Genomic DNA, 25379 nt, shown 5'->3' on the forward strand with positions numbered 1-25379 from the left:
AGCGGATCCACTTACGAAGGGACTACCACTCAAGGTCTTTCATGAGCACACTGCTCAGATGGGTGTTGTTCTATTTGAGAACATTCTGGTTTAGTGGGAGTTTGTATTTATATTACTGCTTTATGTCAGCCGTGTGTTTTATCTATGTAATTAGATTAATTTCTGCAAAAATGAAATATTCAGTTTATTACACTCTGTTACGTATTGTGAAGTATTGATCTCAATAAAGTTAAGTAGGACCAGTTGGAAATAGGCATGTATGGATCACATCACAAGTAATTTCCATGCTACGCATCCATGATTGATCTATGTCATTTAGCTGTATTAGTATACGTGACCATTGGTGGGTCGAGTTACGATTGATGTAACGAAGACCGCTTTGATCCTATATTAATATAGTTAATGGACAAGATTGTTTGGATACCCTCAAGTTATGATAACAAATTTCTGAGCTCACTAAAGTTAAGCACATTTTTCAGGATACATATGTGGTCCAGTGGGAGATTGTTAGATAATGTCTCAATGGGACCACATAATTAAATGTGGTGTTATCATTTATAAGAAGCCTACAATTTAAGCGATTCAATTTAGTTAATAGGCTTAAGGGTATATGTGTTATAGACCTAATGTGTAGATACTAGTTGTATAATTTCTATTTCTATGAGGGGCAGAAATAGAAATTAAAACATATTGGTTAAAGTTGGTTTTCATTCCTTTTGAACTTCCACAACCTTTCAGTTTTGAAAACCAATTACAACCTTTAAAAGGTTATGGTCCCTATTCCTTCCCAAGTGGAAAAATAAGAACACTACCATTTTTCTTTCTAAATCCTCTCAAGGAGAAACATAAGGCACCAAAGGGGAAAGGATTAGAAGGCAATAACATAATCAATAACAAAGAGTTCATTGATAATCACGCTTCCGTTTAACCGTTCATCAATGGATTCAGGTATGTCATTTTGTCTTGATTTCTTGATAATACACATGGTAAATGATCCAAAGTGTAAAGTTTATGTTCTGAAATTTATGTTGACAGTGACAACTTACATGGTACCTCAAATATGATATAAAAATATGATTGTTGTAGCATTGTTGACACACATAATTGTTGTAGCATTGTTGACACACATAAATTATACACACGGTTTACACGTTTCAAATTGTATATGAATTCCTCAATCAATTTGAGAGGAGTGAATATACAATTTTTTCCATCTTAATTTATGTTCAATTTATTAATGGGCATTACTAATTGTATTAAATTGACATAATGTGAATAATTAAAGAATAATTGATGTAATTGGAATTGTATGATCAAATTGACAAAATGGACAATTTACAAGGACCATATGTATAATTTTCCTAACAAGAAAAATAAAAAATAAAAATAGAGAAAAGAAAGAAAGTTTCATTTTTGAATTAAGAGTTCTTATGCAATTATAACATATCAAAAGTTGATACATAACTTAACATGTCATTTATAAGTAAACTGTAAGACTTAAATTGTGAATAATCTTTTTCCAATTAAAAAAGACCTTTAAATATTCATTTTTAAAGGATTTTAAATAAATTAGGGTGAATACAATTATAATTTTTTAAGGGTTAAACAAAAAACACTTTGTAAATATATAACTACTAGTATAATTAAAAGAAATTGAGGAGAGGCACGTGCCCCTCCTAGTCCCTTCTTCCCTCCGTCCCTGAACGGTGGAATTAGTTTTCCGAAATTAGTCGAGATAAGTGTAAGTTGACCCAGCCATCCAATTATTACAATAATGATAATAATAATAATAATAATAATAATAATAAACACCTATTGTTTATGTAGTGTTGAAAATTAATCACCTATTTTATCTTATTTCCAAGAAATACCACACAAGTAATAATACACGATACTCCAAGGATAAAAAATGGGAGCTGAACAATTTATCTTTAAAAATAAAATAAAACAAATTATATTTAAGAAAGACAATGGAAGAGCAAGATTTTGTAAGTTTCTTATTAAAATAAATCTAGTATAAAACCATCGACAACCTGGGGATGTAGCTCAAATGGTAGAGCGCTCGCTTTGCATGCGAGAGGCACGGGGTTCGATCCCCCGCATCTCCAATACCTTTTCCTAAAGTGTCCACTCAAAACGACACCGTTTTGATTTGAACCAAATTTTAGGAATCTTTAAGGCCCAACGCTAATAATTTGTTTCTCGGGTGCTTTGAACAATCTTTAACTCACCCCTCAATAATCCACACAACGGTCGTACAATTGATCTCAACAACTCACAAAAAAGGTTCGTTAATTCATTGACTTGCCAATTTTATTTTATTTTATTTTTTAAATACATCTATTTCATGATTTCATCGTTTTGTTATCTTTATATATATATATCGTAAATCTATCAGCTGTGTGATGATCTCTTGCGTTCATTTACGTATGTTTTGGTTTTGAATGCGTTCGTGTTTGCATTTCCCAACTGGGTTTTCAATCTTTGTTTGAATTTCCGACTTGCGAACTGGGTTTTGTTAGTTCACTGACTTGGCTGCCAAGTGTTTGCGTTAATGCCACTGACAATATCAGTGTTTTCTTGAATGCCAATGTGGGATGAATTATCACCACATATAACTGAAGCCTACTGAAAATTAAAATTAGGATGTTTTGAAACCCCATTCATTGTTTTGCCTGCCAAAATTTTGCGTTAATGTCACTGACACCAACACAAATCCTCTCTAGTCTGTGTTACTTTCCACTTGGTGAATGGGTTTAAGTGTTTGCTTGAATGCCAATGGGGATGAATTATCACCACATATAACAGAGGGCTACAGAAAATTATGGGTTTGAGGCGTTCACTGTTTTGCCTGCCAAGTGCTTGCATTAATGTCGCTGAGACCAACCTAAAGCACTCTAGCCTCTATGACTCTCCCCTTGGCGAGTGTATTTGCGTGTTTGCTTGAATGCCGATGAGTGGTGAAATATCATCGGATATAACAGATTCCTGGTGAAAATTAGGATGTTTTGATGACGCAGGCTGAGTCCCATTGTTAGTAACTCTTTTTTGCAAAAAATGGCATTTGAGGGTTTTTTATTTTTATTTTTATGCCTTTTCACTTTTTTTGTGCCCCAGGTTCTGTGTAGCAACAATTATGTTCCTCACTAAATTTTCGCATCTTGGAGCTCATGTGATCAAGGGTTTAACAGGAGGTATTTTCTTGAATTTCTTTTACTGTGAAAGCTGGTATATATTTGGCTTAGGGTTTGGGGTTTAGTTCTTCTCTCTCAAGAATAGCTATTTTTGTCTATTGGACCAAATATGGATTATAAAGCAATGTGAATCTCTTTTTTTATGTTGATAATAGATCCATTAATATGGTCCAATTGGGATGTGCTTTTTATGCACCTGAATTTCTGTTGCATGTGGAATATAAAATTACTGCCCGTTCGTTGGCTTTGTAATGATTTTATGGCCAAAAACATTGTATAGTTGAGAAAGTTACATTTCAAATGCATTCTGCTGTTTTTGCTAAGAGGTGAGAGGTTGTTTGTTTTGGCTTTTTTTGTTGGATTGGGGTTGTCAAAAGTTTCAGCTAGATTTCTAATTTCAATATACGTTTTTGATTTTCAGTGAGATTGACTGTTTAAATTTGGATCTAGTAGTCTAGTATTCAATATTACTGTCTTGGTAGCAACCTCATTTAAGATTCACGTAAAATTCAGATAAAAGCATGTTTTTATAGTCTATGCAGACGGGATAAGCTACCCTCCATACTTGCATCTCTCCATACTCCTCTTATGGTCATCCATACTCCTCTTATAGTCTATGGTCATCCATACTCCTCTTATGGTCATCCATACTTGCATCTCTCCATACTCCATACTTGCATCTCCCCTCCATGTTGTAAGCCATCTCTCCATACTCCTCTTATGGTCATCCATACTTGCATCTCTCCATACTCCTCTTTTAGATTCCGTAATAAAGGTCATCCATGCAAAAATCAATTTCATCAAACATTTATAAACACAAGTACAAATCACACTTTATTTTATAAAATGAATAGCAAATAGGATTGTAAACTTAAACCATTTATTTGGTAAAATAAAATGTTATATGTTTTTGTGTTCATGGTTGTCTGATAAATTTAATTTCTTATATGAATAACTTTTTTTGTGAAGCCTATGAAATAGACGGTTTGGATCATCAAAGTGAGTCCGAATTAAGGCCCACAAGAGGAGTATGGATGGGTATGGAGAGATAAAGTGTGGAGGGGAGTTTATCCCCTATGCATACATCATTGTGCTATTATTTTTGGGTCTTGAGCTTTGGGATTATTTAGGATGTTCCACGTTGCGTCCCCTTCCACGTAGTGCCAAAAACATTTTATTGAAGGGCATCTTGCGCAGTAGTCAGTTCACCATTTTTCCAATTACATGTGTAATTTACTTGTCAAGGCCTTGATTTTCAAGTACTTGGTTTCAGCCATACAGATCCTCCGAAGCTATCCCGCCGTATCTGGCGCTACATTTCTTTTTACATCATCATGCACAACATATTTTATGACTCCATCAATCCATGTCATTTGGTCCTTTTTCTCATCGCAGAGATCAATGTATATCCTTCTTGCTAGTCTTCATTGTGCTTGAGGAAAGCATCTAAAATGACTTTCCTCATATTTCCCTCTTTTGGTTTTACACCTTACTTCTCATGAATGCATTCGGAGTGACTTCATCTATTCTTGTATGTTCATTTACTTATTTCAAATTCCTCATATCGTTTAAGCCTATTTATGTGAAAGCAAATATATGTGATGATTTTATTTTTTGATTGTATGTTATCTTGGACCATGGCATGTGGCCTGTCTAGTTTCCCACCTTATACTAATTTTTAGCTATTCAATAATCAGACAGCACTCTAGAAGCTCATCTCTGCTTCATTCATCCTGTTTTGGTTCTATTGGCTAGGTTCTGATGACACAATTGATTTATTTGGAAATTGCTATTTGTGTCCCATACACACTGCAGATTTTACAATCATTAATTCCCCTCACACGGTATGAATTTGTCCTATTAAGATTTAAGAAGAAAAAAAAAAAAACAGAGTGGAGTGACTACTTGGAATGTCATTAATATTAACTTGCTGGTGTTGTGTTATTTGTTTGGCCATAACTTGTAGTTGGACAATATGTAAAGTTGTGTGCTACAAAATTACTACCTAGCTTCCCTCCAAACTGTTACCGAAATTTGTTCCAGCTTATGCTCTTAAGTACCTTTAATACATTATGCTTTGATTGTGTGGGGTTCTCAGTTTGCCAGTTTTTTGTTGCCTTCCTTTTTAAGCTACATTATTGATTTATGTTGTTCAAATCTAGAAATGAACTCTTTACCTGCAATCATTAATTCAGGGTGACAAGAATTATCGTAATTTTATTCTTTATTTAAATTTTATTTTGGGTATTTGTCTTTTCGCAGGTCAAACATCTACTCCAAGAATACCATATACACATCTTTTTCACAATCGCCATTTGCAGCATCTGGTTAGTAATAGCTTTTCCCAATTGCAGGTAGGATCCTTATCTTAGCATGCAGTTGTAATACAGTACGGCAAAACTATAGTTACTTATTGCTTCGTATTACCATTACCAGTAATGTTGTAACAGTATGGATATGTAGAATTGTGCATCAATCTAGTTTATTTTAACCTGGTAAGTCCATCAATTGTCATACGAAATCTGCTTGGTGATATGGAGCAAGTACTGATTGGACTAGGTGGTTGTTGCATGTAATCGGCCCGAACATGCTTGAGTCTGATTTCACTGTTGGTTCTTAAAAGTTAAAATACATGAGAAATGAGGTAAAAAAATGGGTCTGCAGGCTTACAACATGGCAGACAGAGGAATAACATTTCTATGTTGCATAGTTTGGGGAAAGGCAAATATAGAGTAAGTTTCTGCCATACTAAGGGATCCTTCACGTGCATATCTTAAATCTCTCATTTTATTTTACTTAGGCTTCATGTGATGTTCGGTTAGTTCCTCAATGGAACAATTAGATAAATTAGGCATTTTGTTGTTTTTATTATTATTATTATTATTATTATTATTATTATTATTATTATTATTATTCCAGTAGAGCCATAAACTTGTTTTTGAACTGATATAGACTAACTGAAGCATTAAATATCATTTTGTAAGCAGAAGCATCATTTTTTTTCTAGCACTGCTGCTGATAAAGCTCAAGAGGGAGGGGATGAAGATAAGGAAAAGTAAGTTTTTACTCTTGTACCTGGAAAGGAACATGTTAGAGAATTATAAATTGGATTGTAGGCTAAAATAGCTGTAGTAGGCTTAGTAGCTAAGTTGCCTTCGAAATTTGTTTCTTAGAAGACCAGATAACGTGGCGGATGAGTGCTGAGGTGTCCAAGATCTGTTAATTATAATGCAGATATCTTTGGTGTGTATGTATAGAAATATATATTTGATATGTAGATGTCTTTGGTGTATATTACATGAATAAAATGCCTCTGAAACTGCTATTCAAGCAACTATGAACAGTTAATAGGTCACAAAGGAGTTCATAAGTTTTGTAACTTAAACCATGAGATCAGGACTGGTTTAGGAAATGATGTATTTACTGTAATATAAGTGACCCGCTATCCTTGATGCTATGCAATATGGCCACCAAGTTTTAACTGACTGGAGTTTCTATGCTGATTTCTCCATGACCTTCCATTTGGTTCTGCAGAATATCAGTGACATTTATTGACAAAGATGGAGATGAGAAACAGATTAAGGTCCCAATTGGTATGTCCATGTTAGAAGCTGCCCATGAAAATGACATCGACCTTGAAGGTAAGTTCTCGAGGCAATGAATTATGCATTTGCTGCTTTACAAAATTATCCATTCTCTGTGGTAATTACTTTGAAACTGCTTTAAAGGGGTCCAAGGCAAACAATACATAGTATTTCACTCAAATTTTAGATGTGGTGATGTACCATCTGAATTCACTCAATTAATTTCACTTTGATAAATTAATTAATTTCCCTTTGATTACAGGAGCTTGTGAAGGATCACTTGCCTGTTCCACTTGTCATGTGATTGTGATGGTATGTTAATGAACATCCTTGTTTTTTAAGGCAAAATATTGTGTAGCTAAGGCCACTTTGGCGTATTAAGCACTAACATGTGATGTTCTTCCTGGGGGAAAAAAAGAAAAAAGAAAAGGAGTTGTTCACTATTGTTGATGCTGACTAAGAATATATTACAAGGGATTAATGGGTTATGGTATGAAATTTAGTTCTTGATACTTTTGATTAGGATATGGAGTACTACAACAAATTAGAAGATCCAACTGATGAGGAAAACGACATGTTAGATCTTGCTTTCGGTCTTACAGAGACGTAAGTTCCTAAATTTTAAAAATCATCATGAAATTTTTTCACTATCCAAGCTTGTTTAAGTTCCGTAATGATTTCCCACAGGTCTCGTCTAGGTTGTCAAGTAATTGCAAGCCCGGAACTCGACGGCCTCCGCTTAGCACTTCCTGCTGCGACACGAAATTTCGCTGTTGATGGATTTAAGCCAAAACCACATTAAAATTTTTTCATAGAGGAATGCTCGGGAGAAGCTTTGAGAGTGCTAAGGATGAGGCTGTGCCAGTTTTGTTTCATCTCGGTTGAATTAAAAGGGTCTTGAACCCTATTATAATGCCTAGGTTTTTCTTCTGCTGGGGGGGGGGGCGCTATTTATCATAATATTGTTCGGTTTTGTATGATTGTTTTTTTTGGGAGATATTACACTGCCGTGTATTTATTGGGCATTTTACTGGATGAATAGGGTTTGTTTTTCACCGACATTTCTTCGAAGGCCCATTTCATTGGTGTTTCTGGCATGATTTACTGGAAAAAGGACACATTTTCTGTTGTAATTTTTTGATAACATCACAATCTTTTGGTCTAATAACAAGAGTAAACCTTCTATTTAGTGTACATTTCTTCAAGAGCAATAAGTCGAGATACCATAGGGAAGACGCTCAGATTCTCTGAAAAAGGTTGGATTTGGATTTGGATTTGGATTTTTCTCGTTCAAAAAAAAAAAAACAATTTGGATTTTTCAGTTCTCAACTAAGATTTGGATTTTTCAGTTCTCAATTGGGCCACCGTTGTGGTGCCACTGGTCAATAAAAGTTGCAAATGTACCAAGTACTGGTTTGGAATATAAAAATATTTTAAAAATCAAAAATTTACTAATGCTGTGTGTGGTTGGGGGATTTGGGGAGGGATTTAGAAAAGGAAAGGGAAAAGGTGTGTGAAACTATGTGAAATATAAGTATATTTTTTTCACATTTCACCTATCTTTTTCATTTCCCTTTCCAAATCCCTCCTCAAATCCCTCAACCAAACACAACATAAAGAAGTTAAAAAGTTATCACTATTTACCTAAAAAAAAAATTAATTTTATACACAAATTATTACAACACAATTTGAATCGTCCTACAGACTGTTGCTGAACTGAAATGATTTGGAAAAATTGCACAGGTGGAGTGTACAAACAACACAGTGTTGTTCAGCCTATGGGGGCTCATAACAAGTCCCGTTTGATAATCTGAACCGTTCAATATGTAGAACTCATCGAGTACTATATATTTGTACAAAATTGCATTGATCGGATATTGCTAACTACATAATTAAATCACTTTTGTATGAAAAAATAGATGGTGTTATAGTTAACGGTTGAAAAAGAAACTAATCCGATCAGATAGCTATCAATATCCGATCAACGTGATTTTTTATAGGCATATAATACTCGACAAGTTCTACACATTGAATGATTCAGATTATCAAAACGGGACTTCTGATAGCCCCCACGGACCAAACAACACCGTCCAATGTAATGCCCGAAAAGTAAGCAACCATTTCTTATCATCAATTCACTCCCCAAACGGTACGGCCTACTGCCTATTGTCCTTATCTTCTCCTACATACTAATTTATACAATTTTTTAATACACATTTTTTCATAAAATGTGTTCGGTTTTGTATGATTGTTTTTTTTGGGAGATATTACACTGCCGTGTATTTATTGGGCATTTTACTGGATGAATAGGGTTTGTTTTTCACCGACATTTCTTCGAAGGCCCATTTCATTGGTGTTTCTGGCATGATTTACTGGAAAAAGGACACATTTTCTGTTGTAATTTTTTGATAACATCACAATCTTTTGGTCTAATAACAAGAGTAAACCTTCTATTTAGTGTACATTTCTTCAAGAGCAATAAGTCGAGATACCATAGGGAAGACGCTCAGATTCTCTGAAAAAGGTTGGATTTGGATTTGGATTTGGATTTGGATTTTTCTCGTTCAAAAAAAAAAAAACAATTTGGATTTTTCAGTTCTCAACTAAGATTTGGATTTTTCAGTTCTCAATTGGGCCACCGTTGTGGTGCCACTGGTCAATAAAAGTTGCAAATGTACCAAGTACTGGTTTGGAATATAAAAATATTTTAAAAATCAAAAATTTACTAATGCTGTGTGTGGTTGGGGGATTTGGGGAGGGATTTAGAAAAGGAAAGGGAAAAGGTGTGTGAAACTATGTGAAATATAAGTATATTTTTTTCACATTTCACCTATCTTTTTCATTTCCCTTTCCAAATCCCTCCTCAAATCCCTCAACCAAACACAACATAAAGAAGTTAAAAAGTTATCACTATTTACCTAAAAAAAAAATTAATTTTATACACAAATTATTACAACACAATTTGAATCGTCCTACAGACTGTTGCTGAGCTGAAATGATTTGGAAAAATTGCACAGGTGGAGTGTACAAACAACACAGTGTTGTTCAGCCTATGGGGGCTCATAACAAGTCCCGTTTGATAATCTGAACCGTTCAATATGTAGAACTCATCGAGTACTATATATTTGTACAAAATTGCATTGATCGGATATTGCTAACTACATAATTAAATCACTTTTGTATGAAAAAATAGATGGTGTTATAGTTAACGGTTGAAAAAGAAACTAATCCGATCAGATAGCTATCAATATCCGATCAACGTGATTTTTTATAGACATATAATACTCGACAAGTTCTACACATTGAACGATTCAGATTATCAAAACGGGACTTCTGATAGCCCCCACGGACCAAACAACACCGTCCAATGTAATGCCCGAAAAGTAAGCAACCATTTCTTATCATCAATTCACTCCCCAAACGGTACGGCCTACTGCCTATTGTCCTTATCTTCTCCTACATACTAATTTATACAATTTTTTAATACACATTTTTTCATAAAAAGTCAAAAATTAACCCAAACAACCATATTTTTTTTCTCAACTTTTTAGTTCAAAAATTCAACCCCTAAGTGGGCAAATTTTATCTCCCATTAACCTCACATTATTGTTGACGTGGGTAGGCCCATAAAGGCCATAACCCACTATGAACAATCCCAGCCTACCACTTAGGGCCTAATACATAACTCAACTGATAAGGCCCAGCACTATCTGGAAGTCAACATGGCATGAAGGACCAATGATATTCAGACACGTAGCAGGTAAAGGGCAAGCCACATCAGCAAACAAAGATCTGCAAAGTTATTGCCACTGCACATCGCCATTAATGCAGCCCCTCACTGCATTTATTACGACAATACCTCTCCGTCGGGACAGCACGCCCTCACCCTGAACAAGGTAAGCTACAGTATAGACTTTTGGCCAAGGTGACAGATCGGAAGGGACAACGAAATGATTACCAAAGGATATAAGTAAACGTTGAAGACAAGAAGTAGGTTAAGCTTTTCTATCTCTAATCTATTTGCATATTTCACTCTCTCTCTCTAACTTGCTCGTCGGAGGGTTCACTGGGGGACTTCCCGTTCCCCGTTGAACTCTTGTGCAGGTTCTCTGGTGGGCTTGGTCATTCGGACATCAGGCTTGAGGAGCGTGGATCAGTCCAACCTGTCCTACCATCAAAAACTGCATCATTAGTTGGCGCCGTTTGTGGAAAAGCTTTGCTCCGTGCGCCAGTTGTGCTCATTGTCGCCGAAGACCCTGTTCCAATAACCCTTTCCTACTACCCATCAAAGTGTATGGTCACGGCTAGATCCATGGCTTCTCACCAAAATGCTACCGACCACCAAGCCGACCCCTCCAATCCAAACAACCCACCACAGTATTTCATCGAGCTTACCAACAGCATTAACCGCATGGCTGAGCAAAACCAAGCCCTGATAAATGCTCTACTCCAAAGAAACCTTCCTATGCCTCCTCCACCACCTCCCGATATTCCGCCCAACCAAGTGCGAGCCCCGAGCCATACTATCCCGCAGCCCTATCCACTCAACTTGGAAGGCTTGCAACCTCCTCCTCCTAATATAAATCCACCACCCCGACCTCCGCATCCATCGATCCTGGCACCAACCCCTGAAGGGGAAGCCAGCAGCGTCTAACCCCCGCTGCCTTTCGGTGGTGATAACATCCCTCTCTGGGATGCCGAACTCCGAGCCATAAAGCTCCAACTCCAAGGGGTCATGCAGAACATCCAACATAAACCTTCTACCACAACAAACTCACCATTTGTTGCCTCCATCCGGGACAAACCTCTACCTCCCAAGTTCAAAATGCCCACCATCGATTCTTTTGACAGTACGATGGACCCAGTTGACCATCTGGAGACCTACAGAACCCTCATGATCCTCTATGCATTCCCTGACGAGATCATGTGTCGAGCTTTTCCCGTGACACTGAAGGGGTCAGCTCGGCTGTGGTTTAGCCAATTACCAGCAGACTCTGTCTCCACTTTCCAACATCTCAGTGACTCCTTCCTCAGCCATTTTATTGGAGCCCAGTGCCAGCGATGTCCAGCAATCCAACTCCTCAATATCCGTCAGACCAAGGGAGAGTCGCTGCGCAGCTTCGTCACCCGTTTCAACACTGAAGCCTTGCAGGTAGCGAAAAACGATAACAAGGTCATCCTTACGACTTTCGTGGCCGGTCAACGGTCGTCTGACTTCCTTTTCTCCCTCTCTAAAAACCCCTCGACCTCCATGGCAGCCCTACTCTCCAAAGCCCAAAAATACATGAATGTTGAAGATTCCCTAGCCGCCCGGCAAGATCCTATAACCAAAAATCCGACCCCTAGAGAAAAGAGAAAAGATCCAGACACCAGAAATACCCAATACAATAACCAAACGTCTCAGTACACTGACAGAGCCCCCAGAACTGAGCGGTCAGTCCAAGCCTGACTGCCCGATCGGTTTGAGTGGTACAACCCCCTAAACTCCTCCATGGAACAAGTCCTCAATCAGATACAGCGGGACTACCCCCTGAAATGGCCCCAACCATCGCGAACCCCTTCCAACTGGAAAGACCAGTCCAAATATTGCCGTTTTCACTAGGACCACGGCCATAACACCGATGAGTGTGTTAACCTCAAGGATCAGGTCGAGACCTTAATACGTCAGGGACGACTTAGCCGGTTCACGAACACCCGCCCTCAGCAGAGGCAAAGGACTGAGCCCAACAGACACAACCGCCGGCGCACCCCTCCCCGGCAGCCAGCCCAAACTAACCAAGGCCATGATCGCCCTCCACAGCAACCTCGGGCACAAGGTAACCCCACCCCACCTGTTGGAGAAATCAGAGTTATTTCTGGCGGACTTGCTTGTGGCGGACCATCCAGCTCGGCTCAGCGGGCAGAACTCAGGAAAATAAGGCAAGGCTCAGATAAAGAAATTGCCACGTTGGATCGACCCTCCAAACAACCCAGGCAGTAGACCGAGCCTATCAGCTTTACAGACGCCGACTGCAAAGGCATTCGTTACCCCCATGATGACCACCTTGTCATTTCGGCCCTCTTCTCCAACTACAAGGTCAGACGGGTTCTCATAGACAACGGCAGCTCTTCAGACATCATCTTCCTCAACTGTTTCCGTCAGCTCAAGATCGGGAAAGAAAGTCTTTCCCCTCTCTAAACCCCTTTGGTCGGTTTCACTGGTGACCGGGTGACCTCCATCGGCTCCATCGATCTCCCCATCACCATCGGCGAGTACCCGCGGCAGACTACCAAGTTACTAACCTTCTTTGTTGTCGATTGTCCCTCTGCTTACAACATCATCCTTGGCCGAACCGCCTAAACGCCTTCCAAGCCATCACCTCCACCTTCCATCTCGCCGTCAAGTTCCCCACTGACCTTGGGGTCGGCACAGTCAGAGGAGAACAGACTGTGGCCAGAGAATGCTATGTTGCCTCACTTAAAGAAGTTAAGCTTAAGGAGACCATGATCATTGAAGGACTTGACGTCAGAGACGAGGATGCGCTAGTCAGAGGAAAACCAGTGGAAGAGCTTATCGAGGTCTCCATCGACCCCACCAACCCAACGAAAACTGCCAAGATTGGCAGCCAACTGCCCTCCCATGCCAAGGCCGACCTCACCACCCTCCTGATCGAGCACAACGATGTCTTCGCCTGGACTCACTCTGATATGCCAGGGATCAACCCCTCCTTCATCAGCCACCGTCTCAGTGTTGAGCCCCATTTTCGACCTATCCGCCAGAAGCAGCGCATTTTTCACCTGGAACGCAATAACCTTATTGCTTCTGAAGTAGACAAACTCCTTGAGGCACAGTTCATCACTAATGTGGACTATCCCAAATGGCTATCGAATGTGGTTCTGGTTCGTAAAAACAATGGTAAATGGCGACTCTGTGTCGACTACTCCGACCTTAACCGAGCCTGCCCCAAAGACACCCTCTCCCTCGCATAGATCTGTTGGTCGACGCCACGGCCAGTCATCAAATGCTCAGCATCATGGATGCCTTCTCTAGATACAACCAAATCTTGATGCACCTATTTGACCAGGAGCACACCTCCTTCATCACCGACCGAGGCACCTACGACTACTGTGTGATGCCATTTGGGTTGAAGAATGCCGGGGCCACTTACCAATGGTTGGTCAATGCCATCTTCCATCATCAGATAGGCCGGAACATGGAAGTATATGTCGATGACATGCTGGTCAAGAGCAAGCTCTCCACCGATCATCTGGCCGACCTGCGAGAAACCTTCGCCACCTTACGAAAGTACCAAATGAAGCTCAATCTGGAAAAATGTGCCTTCGGCGTCAGATCGGGAAAGTTTTTAGGATTCATAGTCAGTCAGCGGGGCATCGAGGCTAACCCCGAAAAGATCAAGGCCTTAATCGAAATGCAGTCACCCAGAACGGTCAAGAAGGTTCAGAGGCTTACTGGCCAAGTGGCCGCCCTCAACCGCTTCATTTCTCGAGCAATGGATAAGTGCCTCCCCTTCTTCAAAGTCTTTCGGCAAACTTTTGAATGGACGGCTGAATCTGAAGAGGCTTTTCAATAGCTGAAACAGTGTATGGTTAACCCTCCCTACTTTCTCAAGCCATCACGGGTAAACCCCTCTTCCTCTATCTAGCCGTGTCACACACTGCAGTCAGTGCAGCACTCGTCAGGGAAGACAACTCTGTCCAGCGACCGGTCTACTACATCAGTCGAGCTCTTCGGGGGGCGGAACAGAACTACCCATTGTTAGAAAAAGTGTCATTGGCCTTAGTCACCGCCTCCAGAAGGCTCTGCCCTTACTTCCAAGCCCATTCCATAGTGGTCCTCACTGACCAACCGTTGAAGAAGATAATGCAACAACCAGAGCTTTCCAGCAGGTTTATGCAATAGTCGGTCGAACTCAGCCAGTTTGATATCTCCTACCAGTCTCGGACAACAATTAAGGGACAGGCTATTACCGACTTCATCTTGGAATTCACTAACCTCACTCCAACCACAACTCTTCCGCCCCCACCAACCCCTATCGAGCCAGAAGACCCCCACTCGTGGACCCTCAACGTCGACAGATCATCCCGCAAAGAAGGCAGTGGGGCTGGTCTCATCCTCACCGCCCCTGACAGTGGTTATTTCAAATATGCTCTCCGCTTCCTGTTTGATGCAAGCAATAATGAGGCCGAATATGAGGCATTGATAGCAGGTCTCCGCCTAGCCAGAGACATCGGTGTCAGCCACATCCGGGTGTTCAGTGATTCCCAGCTTATCGTCGGGCAAATTACGGGGGAAATCGACGCCAAGGAGGACACCATGCGGGCATATAGGGATGTCGCTCTCCCCTTTGCTCGCCTCTTCAATACCTTCCATATCAAGCACATCCCTCGAGCTGAAAACTCCAAGGTAGATGAGATGGCCCAATTGGCTTCTGTAGACCAGTCAGATCTCAACCACGGGGTCCGCCTCGAATACCTGACCAACCCGGCCATCTCCCCCAACCTGTAGGAAGTCCACTTCCTCTAAAATGAACCTATCCCATGGACGGCAGACATCTTTCTGTATCTAATAACGAGGGAACTTCCAGACGACAAACAGGAGGCCGCCAAAGTCAGGGCTCGGTCGTCCAACTACATTCTTGTCGACAACCACATATACAAACGTGGTTTTTCACGGCCGTACCTCAAATGCCTCAATCGTGCTCAAGTAACCTACGTGATGAGGGAAATCCATGAGGGTATCTGTGGTAATCATTCAGGCACCCAGTCTCTCGCCTACAAAATCCTCCGCACTAGTTATTTCTGGCCTACTCTTAATCAGGATACGACAGACTTCGTGCTCAAATGTGATAAGTGCTAGCGTTTTACCAACATCCCCCATGCTCCTCCTACAGAATTGATCACGCTTTGCAGCCGCTACCTATTCGCCAAATGGGGGATCGACCTGGTTGGCCCATTGCCCACTGGCCAAGGCCAAACCAAATTTGCCATTGTCGCCATTGATTACTTCACCAAATGGTGGAGGCAGAACCCCTTGCCACAATTACCGAGCGGAATACAACTAGGTTTATTTGGCAGTCGATCATATGCAGATTTGGCATCCCTCAAGCCATTGTCTCCGACAACGACAAACAATTCGACAATGCCAAGTTTAGGAAATTCTGTGCAGAGCTTCAGATCCAGCCATGTTTCCCTTCCCCAGGTCACCCCCAAGCCAATGGCCAAGTTGAGGTCACCAACTGTTCTTTTCTGAAGATCATCAAAACCAAGTTGGAAGTGGCTAAGGGACTTTGTGCTGAGGAACTACCAAATATGCTTTGGGCCTACCGCACTACTGCTCGAACTCCCACTGGGGAGACTCTTTTTCGCTTAACATACGACGCTGAGGCGGTCATCCCAGTAGAAGTCGGTCTTCCTACCCCAAGGGTTCTATATCCGAATCCAGAGCTGACTGAAGAGCTGCGTCGGGCAGACCTAGACCTAATCAAAGAGCTCCGAGAAACCACTGCAGTCAGGCGGGCCTCATACCAACAGAAAATGAGAGCTCACTACAATCGCAAAGTCCGACCAAGGGAGTTCGCCGAGGGGGATCTTGTTTTGCGAGAAGTAACTCTAGCCACCAAAAATTCGACTGAGGGCAAACTGGCAGCCAAATGGGAGGGACCTTACGTTGTGAAAACCGGACCATGTCCGGGCACTTACTGACTTCAGGGCATGGAAGGTCGAGACCACCCCCATCCTTGGAACGCTGAACATTTGAAGCGTTATTTTCAATAAAAGTTGTATTTTTGTATTGTCCAAAATGTTATATGTTCTTTTTGACAATCTATGTTCTCATTTTCTTCTCATATAGTGTAAATTTATGACCCTATGGACTGCACTTTGTATGAAAGCAAGCTTATATCTCAATTATCTGTGGTATTCCAATAGCGCTTTGACTGCAGCTTCAGCCAGACTGAGCACAAAAAGCCTCAGTCGGACTGAGAATGAAGAGCTCGGCCAGACCAAGTCACTTAAAGCCTCAGCCAAACTGAGCACAAAAAGCCTCAGCTAGACTGAGCATGAAGAGCTCGGCCAGACCAAGTCACAAAAAGCCTCAGCCAAACTGAGCATAAAGAGCTCGGCCAGACCGAGTCACTTAAAGCCTCAGCCAGACTGAGCACAAAAAGCCTCAGCCAGACTGAGCATGAAGAGCTCGGCCAGACCAAGTCACAAAAAGCCTCAGCCAGGCTGAGCACAAAAAGCCTCAGACAGACTTAGCATGAAGAGCTCGGTCGGACTGAGTCACTTAAAGCCTCAGCCAGGCTGAGCACGAAAAGCCTCAGCCAGATTGAGCATGAAGAGCTCGGCCAGACCGAGTCACTTAAAGCCTCAGCTAGACTGAGCGTAAAAAGCCTCAATCAGATTGAGCATGCAGAGCCCCGCCAGACTGAGTTACTTCAAGCCCCAACCAGGCCGAAACCACCATTGCGACTTCATGATCATAAGCATAGTGGCCATACTTGGTCACATTCCAGTCCAACGTTTTCCAAATCAGACTCGTTCCTCGCTGGGTCGGGATCCATAAACCTCGCTCTGCATTGAACTTTTACAAGTTAAAATTCACTCTGCATTGAGTTTTTCTCACATTCACTCTACATTGAATTTTTACAAGTTAAAACTCACTCCGCATTGAGTTTTTCTCACATTCACTCTGTATTGAATTTTTACAAGTTAAAACTCACTATGCATTGAGTTTTTCTCACATTCACTCTACATTGAATTTTTCTTACAAGTTAAAATTCACTCTGCATTGAGTTTTTCCCACATTCACTTCGCATTGAATTTTTCTTACAAGTTAAACTTCACTTTACATTGAGTTTTCCTTACATTTTACACTTCACAATGATTTATACATAAGCCTTATACAAGTCAGTAGCATGAAAACAAGACTCAAAATTTTATTTATTCACAAACTTGTACACAAGTTTCTTACAGTCATTCAAAAAAAAAAAAAACACAAAACACAAAACACAAAACAAACCCTAAATACAGGTTTTGTTCACACCAGTCACTCCTCCTCACTTGACACAAGGTCTCCTTCTTCAACGCCCTCATCTAGGGAGGTCTGCGCCACGTCGTCTTCATCAATCCTTACACCGCTAAGGTCCAAGTCTGGGAACAGTTTGTTCTGCCTTCCGCTTGAACATCTTCCAGCCACTGTCCCAGAACTCAGCCATTTCGTGTTTGTAGAAGTCCGACTGCTGGAAGCTCTCAATAACTTCTGCTTCAGTCCTGCCTCCAGCGGTCGTTCCCGACGGGCCCACCCCCCCAGACACCTCCCTTGCCAAGTTGCTGGCGACCGCGGCGTCGATCGCCATCTGGAAGTCAGCAGACCCCTTGAATTGCTTTACTGCTGCAACGCACAGATCGGGGTATGCTGCCCTTTCAGAGGCTGCCTTGGTGTTTTCTTCCTCCAACTCCTTCTGCAATCTTGTTTTCTCCTCCATTGCCCTAGCACGCTCATCCTCCAGCTCCTTCTGCAGCCCAACAATCTTCACGTCTGCATCATCATTCTCTTTGGTCTGTTGGGTGCACAGTTCTTCATTGTTGATCATAGCCTCTTCAAACCGCTCGGTGGCGACCGTGCAGGCATTCTGAGCATCCCCCAGCTTCTTATGCTCACTAGCCAGCTGGAACTCGAGTGACACTACCTTGCGGCGTTCGTCCTCTAGTTCCAACTTTACCGTAAGCAGCTCAGCATGGGCTCGAGCGGCAACATTACACTGAACGATCGCCAACATTTCCATTTTCTTCGCCTTCTCAGCCTCTTGCCAACCCCTGGCACACGCGCCTCGCGCAGCCTTCTTCCAACTTGCACTCTCCTTCTTGAAACTTGCAAGTTGGGCCTTAGCCTCCTCCGACTTGACCTTTGCAGCCGCCGCCTTTCTCAGTAGAACCCCTGCTAAGGTGGTTACCTCCATTTGGGCAGAGCACAACCCCTTTAGCAGCTCAGCCTCATTGAACCTGGCCACCGAGCGCACTGCTGCTTCGTCCATAATCCCTACAAGGCGATCTGCAGCCACCCTGGCTGGGCCTTCTTCTCCCTCTAGCCGCCCAGACACTGTGCGAGCGTGGTAGATAGCAGTCGTTAGTCTGGCCCCTTCACCTTGGGACGAGGCCCCTATTGGGTTGCTGCTCCATCACTTTCTTAGGGTCAGTTGACCCATTCTCCAATTACATCTTGGGGTCGAGGGCGCTTATGTGCCCTTCTTCCTCTGGGACCCTTTGACTCTTCTCTCCCTGCGCCTCTAGGGCAACCACAATTTCTAGAGCAGCCTCCACCCCTTTCTCCCCTCTCTCCTCCGCCATCGGAGTGCCCTCACCACCCACCCTGGCCTTCTTCGATCCAGGCGCATCTGAGGCCCCCTCAGGGGCAACCCTCCTTCTCTTCTTCTTCTTCTTCAAGACCTCCCCCTCCTTGTTTACCCTTTCCTTCATTGGATCAACGGGGGCGGTCGTGGCTCAAAACTGCTCAAGTCTTTTTCCCCCAACAGCTTGGGGCGCAGTCTAATTCTTTCCCTCGCGACCGGTTTTGGTGACGGGCCTAACTACGTTTCTTTGAACTTATTGTCTTTGGCAAAAATGGTCTAGTCCTTCGTCTCTTGCGCTTTCCTTTTCACCTCAAGCTCTGCCGATACCAGATCCCCACCGGTCGGCTGAGGGCCCAATCTTGCGGCAAACAAAGCTGACGGCTGAACGAGGTTGTCCCATCTGACGCCCTCCTTTTCGCTCCATGCCTTCACCTTCTTCACCATCTCCTCCGCGGTGGCCCCCAGCTTTGGCTCCATAGACTTGGTGGGTACTCTTCACACCGTACGTACTCCAACTCCGCCGTTCGCGAATACGTAAAACCACCGCGGTCTCCATCCCCTAATTGATGACGGCAACCCCGCCACCAAACCCCTTCTTGCCGTCGCCTGCAAAGTGACCCAAGTTTCTTGCTGGCCCGAGGCCTTATAGCAGGCAAAAAACTCATCCACCGCCATGGCCGCCCCCTCATTCGCCTTCGGCAACGCACTTGCACAGGCCAGTATAATCTTCCATGCGTTGGGCATTAGTTGGCCTGGCGCCACTTCCAGTCGGTTGAGGACATCCACTACCAGTTGTGGAAGCGGCAACCTCAACCCTCCCTTCAACGCCTCCTCGTAGAGGGCAAACTCCCCCGGCCGGGTGTCGGATGGCCTCTCCGTTGCTGTCGGTGACATTAACTCTATTTCTTCAAGCACCTGGTATTTTTCCCGCATATCCTCCAACTCCTCCGCCGTAACGACTGACTTGTCGGCCTTCGTATGCCAGTGATCTGGCTCATCCTAGCTAATTGGCTTCGGAGCCGCTATCATTGTCAACGGACGAGGTAAACCCGCCGGCTCCCCTGACTTCTCCACTTGCCTTTCCCTCTTATATTGTTCCGCCAGGTCAACCGCGTCATCATCCCCTAGGGGATCAACCCTTGCGGTGGTTGCTTCCTCTTGTGCCATCTCTCTCGTATATCTTCGAATAGCTTCGGATGCAGGAGCAAGAAAATTCAAGAAGTGTTGCAGGGGCGTATCGTTAGCAACGAAGGAGTTTACGCTTGGAACGTTTTGATGTTTTGCACAAAGATAAGTAAAGCGAATAATCCCAAAGGCCTAAGGTTTGCCCATATTCCAAGGGTCCCTATTAAATTTTGCCAGTTTGAAAATTTTTCAAAACACCGCCAAAACTGTCCTTTCAACACTCTATAATGACCTATCGTTTCACTTTTGGCCCAATGCTGTAACAACCCTCGTACTGTTTACTGATTTATGACCGATTGATTACCGTTAATCACCGATTACTGTTAAACGAAGCTGATAATGACTGATAACTAACTGATAATCGAACTGAATGAAATACTGAACCGACTGACTGAAGTTGAAACTGAATTGACTGAGTATATGTTAGTTAATTGCATTCTATCTGTTTGATTGTCTGATTATCTGTTCATGTTTATATGTTTAAACTGCTATTTGAAGGCCTTATCGGCGGCCGAACTAGAAACCGATTGATGTTACGTGACCCTCATATTTAATGTGATTTTATGGTATAAGTATCTGAAAATTGATTAGGTATGATTAAATTAGATTAAAATAAGCCAATTGAAGAGTTGGACTTAATTACCGTTTTGCCATTGAGTGGGCCACTATCTCACACACATACTTGAGCCAAGAACAACATTTCCTCAGCCATTTTCCTTCTCATTGCCGACCAAGAGGGAAGAGAGGAGAGAGAGTGAGAGGAATTGAATTCTACCTTGGGTTTTGCTTGGAGAATTGAAGGAATTGAAGTATAGATTGCATATTTGAGCTCCTAGTCTTCTAATTCAAGCTCTAGGTAAGGATCTTATCTTCTTATTGATGCTATTGAACTAGTTCTTGCATGGTTCATGCTTCATTGTAGAACTAAGTCATGATTTGGGTCATTAATGGTGAATTGAAGCTCATTTCTTGCATGCATGGTTGAATTAATGAGTTTTGAGTTGAATTCATGGTAAATGGTTACATGCATGTCCATGTTGTAAGAGTAGACCATGTTTTCATCTTGTTTTGAAAAGAATGAGCTCATTTGAACAAGCTTTGAAGCTTTGATTTGGTTTAAATCCTTGCATGTTTGCATGTTCTTCATATTCTTGAAAATGGGTTTGAATATGGTTCTAATTGACTCACTTTTGGGGCTTGAATTCATAAATTGAGCTTTGAAACTTGTTATACATTGAATTTAATGATGTTTTCCAGAATTTGGGCCCAAGAGGTCGAGTTTGGAGTGGTTGAATGCTTGGTTTGAGCTTGGGAGGCAAATCTGGAAATTCCAGATTTGGCTTCCTCGCTCGAGCGAAGGATTCCCCGCTCGAGCGAGCACCTTTGTCCAGGGCTCCGCTCGAGCGACCATCGAGCGACCATCGCGCGTAAAATTTCAGCATCTAGTACTTTTACTGTTTTGCAGACCGCTCGAGCGAAGGATTCCTCGCTCGAGCGAAGCCTTTGATTTTGGACTTACGCTCGAGCGTAGAAAGTCTCGCTCGAGCGAGGCTCCTATTTTCAGCAAACTTTGCGAAATGTTTTCTAAGTGTATTTTTGCATCCTCATCCCATCCTAGGCATTCTTAGGCCTAGTTTAAGGCACCTTGATGAGGATATCATTGTAGAACACACCAAGGCAAATTAGGGATTAAGTTATGAGATTTCCCAACTGTGTAGCTTAGTGTGTTCAACCTGTGAACTGTGTAGGGTTGGCAACTGGGGAGACACGCTCTAGCATACTGTAGCCCAGAACTCTGTGAGTAACAATTGTGTAAAGATATGTTCAACTGATTATCTTCTGAATACTGAACTGAACTGTTTACTGAACTGGTATTATTTACTAAATGAATGTATGTCCTTTATTTCTGAACTGTACTGTGGCATCCTTAGTATCTACGGTTTACTGTTACTGTTACTGTCACAGAGATCTCTGTCGGTTTCCTTGTGGAACCACTACTGTTTACTGACTGATGGCCATCATTACTGTTCGGTCTTTTAAGACCTACTGTTACTGTTATGCTAATGGATGTACCACATATGACTGTTTACTGTACTGAGCAACTGAATTACTGATTGAAATGAACTGTTTTCATTACTGTAAGGACATTCATTCTAAACCCCTTTACGCTTTATGTTATTCACTGGGCTTTAGCTCACTGCTCATATATATATGTAGGTGTACAGGCACCAGACCACAGCTAGAGGCGTCAGGGTTACTCCAGTTTTGTCAAGCCAGCCTTTGTGCCTCACTGCGAGGTTCCGAGCCTACTGTTAAGGCTTAGGGGTGTTTTAGAATTTCCCCCTTTTTGTACTGTTTCACTGTTTTGTATAGACTGACTGTTTACTGTACTGTTATACAGGGATTAGGTCCCTGTACTGTGTGACTGTTAATTTTGTATACTGTGTTGTACAGACGGAATGTTTTCTGTACTGTTATGTGGGGTTGAGTCCCTAGTTAAGTGGATGTGAATATTGTGTATACTGTTCTGTACTGTTTTTGTATAATGTATGAAAAGCCTTTTTGCATACAGACTGTCACAGCTCAATGGACACTATTTATTTACTGTATTGGCTTCCGCCAGGCCCTGTACTCTGTTTCACTGTATTACTGTTCAGCAGGCCTTCGGTAATCTCGGATTACTGGCCGGTTACGGTGCTAAACCCATAGGGCCGGGTTTGGGTCGTGACAGAGTGGTATCAGAGCGATACTTACCACGAGTTATACCGCACACACGTGTCCAAATGAGCTATAGGGGGTCCTAGAAAAAGTAATTAGGACATCTCATGAACTTGAAAAGTGTGTGGCTATGTTATGACTGAATATCTGTTAATGTGTTAAACTATGAAACAAATGATTGCTTATGTTTAAAACTGTTATAACTGCTTATAGTGAAATGGACAATGCAAATGAACCTGAGTCCTCATCTACTGAGGCAAGAATGGAAAGAATGGAAAGAATGATCGAACTGATAACTGCTAGACTTGAACAACAACAGAACCAACCGCCCCCACCTCCTCCTCCGGTACAGCCGGAACCTAATGTGAATGTGAATGATGGGGATATTATTGCTCTCACCCATAAATTCAGTAAGATGAAACCGTCATCCTTCCAGGGAGGCCTTGAACCGTTAAAAGCTGAAGCGTGGGTGCTTGAGACAGAGAAATTATTTGAGGTGTTCCCGTGCTCTGAAGCGAATAAAGTACTGTTAGCTACCTTCACCTTACAAGAAGAAGCTAGAAGGTGGTGGATGTTAATCCGTGAAACAAACACTGTTATGACTTGGGCTCAGTTCAAGGAGTCCTTCTTTGAAAAGTACTTCCCTCAGTGTGTCAGGGATAGAAAAGTGACCGAATTTGAACAGTTGAAGCAGGGCACAATGTCCGTTGCAGAATATGAAACCAAATTTACTGAACTTGCCCGTTATGCACCGCACATGGTGGATACTGAATATAAGAAGGCCAGGAAATTTGAAGGTGGCCTTAATGTGGCAATACTTGACCGGATAAATGTTTTGAAATTACCGACTTTTGTGGGTGTTCTCGACCGGGCATTGATGGCCGAGTCGAACATTGCAGCAGTGAAACAATCTGAAACACCAACGACTGAATGGCATGGAAAAAGGCAGAGTTTCAAATTTAAGAAAGGCAAGCACAACCCAGCCAACAAGAAACAGAATACGGGGTTGACAACTAGCCCCAGCCAAGGGAGTGGTTTCATACCACCCTGTTCTGAATGTGGCAAGAAGCACAAAGGGGTTTGCTACAGAATATCTGGAGCCTGTTACAGGTGTGGCAAGGTGGGCCACATGGTTAAAGACTGCCCCTCTGCTCCACAAGCCAGTGGTAAAGCTGCACCAAGCGCAGCAGTATCAAATGCTCCACCAAAGCCTAACCCTAAAGCTACCGGGAAAGAGCCTATGAGGCAAGGCCGAGTGTTCGCACTAGTACCGGGAGATGTGCAGAATACCGAGACCGTTGTGTCAGGTATTCTCTCTATCTGTACTCAAAATGCATATGTACTGATTGATTCGGGGTCTACACATTCTTATGTATCGCATGCTTTCTCACGGAAATTGAATAGACCCTTAGAACCTATGAACTATCTGCTAGCCGTATCATCACCCGTAGGAGGGTCCATGACATGTGCTTATATGTACCCCGCATGTGAAATTATTGTTGGGGATATGCATCTGTTTATTGATTTACTGCCATTGAACATTGATCATTTTGACGTAATATTGGGGATGGATTGGTTACAAAAATATCATGCCACTATTGACTGTGTGACCAAGCAAGTTGTTTTCCGTCCACCTGGTTTGCCTGAATTTGTGTTTAATGGGAGTGGAGTAGTACCTCCTCCGTATTTGATTTCATCTGTGAAGGCTGTTAAACTAATTAGAAAGGGATGTAAAGGATATCTGTGTTCTGTACTGACTGTGTCTACTGATGATAGTATTAAAACTGATGTGAATTGTATTCCTATAGTCAGGGAATTTCCAGATGTTTTTCCAGATAATCTTCCAGGAGATTTGATTGACAGGGAGATTGAATTCACCGTGGATGTGATTCCCGGAACACAGCCAGTTTCGAAAGCTCCTTACCGAATGGCTCCAACTGAACTGAAGGAGTTGAAAGTGCAACTGCAAGAACTGTTAGATAAAAAGTTCATCAGACCCAGTACCTCACCATGGGGTGCACCAGTTTTGTTTGTAAAGAAGAAAGATGGCTCACTGAGACTGTGCATTGACTACCGTGAACTGAATAAGGTAACTGTAAAGAACAAATACCCATTACCGCGTATTGATGACCTGTTTGATCAGTTACAGGGTGCTAAAGTATTTTCCAAGATTGATCTCAGATCCGGATACCATCAGTTGAAGGTTAAACCGGAAGACATTGATAAAACTGCTTTTAGAACAAGGTATGGACATTATGAATTTCTAGTTATGCCTTTTGGAGTCACGAACGCACCAGCTGCTTTTATGGACCTCATGAACAGAGTTTTTAAACCGTACCTTGATGACT

General features: G+C 42.2%; 1 protein-coding gene and 1 non-coding gene across 3 annotated transcripts; both read left to right on the forward strand.

Annotated features, from left to right (window-relative positions):
- The first annotated feature begins 2035 nt into the window (after window positions 1–2035).
- TRNAA-UGC (transfer RNA alanine (anticodon UGC)) lies at window positions 2036–2108 on the forward strand. Its single transcript has one exon. It is a non-coding gene; the product is annotated as a tRNA-Ala (tRNA).
- Window positions 2109–2150: 42 nt separating this feature from the next.
- On the forward strand, window positions 2151–7972 carry LOC114305852 (uncharacterized). 2 transcript variants are annotated; one of them, XM_028250981.2, is made up of 8 exons: window positions 2151–2286; window positions 3118–3194; window positions 5457–5548; window positions 6182–6249; window positions 6729–6835; window positions 7041–7090; window positions 7302–7384; window positions 7466–7972. In XM_028250981.2, the coding sequence occupies exons 2-8, from the start codon at window positions 3137–3139 to the stop codon at window positions 7578–7580; spliced, it is 573 nt and encodes a 190-aa protein (XP_028106782.2). In that variant the 5' UTR covers window positions 2151–2286; window positions 3118–3136; the 3' UTR covers window positions 7581–7972. The 2 variants fall into 2 exon arrangements, with proteins under 2 accessions (XP_028106782.2, XP_028106783.2); XM_028250982.2 differs by having other exon boundaries at window positions 5457–5521.
- Window positions 7973–25379: the final 17407 nt, after the last annotated feature.

This window comes from Camellia sinensis, chromosome 15 (genome assembly GCF_055761805.1).
Source record: "Camellia sinensis isolate YWXY chromosome 15, ASM5576180v1, whole genome shotgun sequence".
In the NCBI taxonomy this organism is placed as follows: domain Eukaryota; kingdom Viridiplantae; phylum Streptophyta; class Magnoliopsida; order Ericales; family Theaceae; genus Camellia; species Camellia sinensis.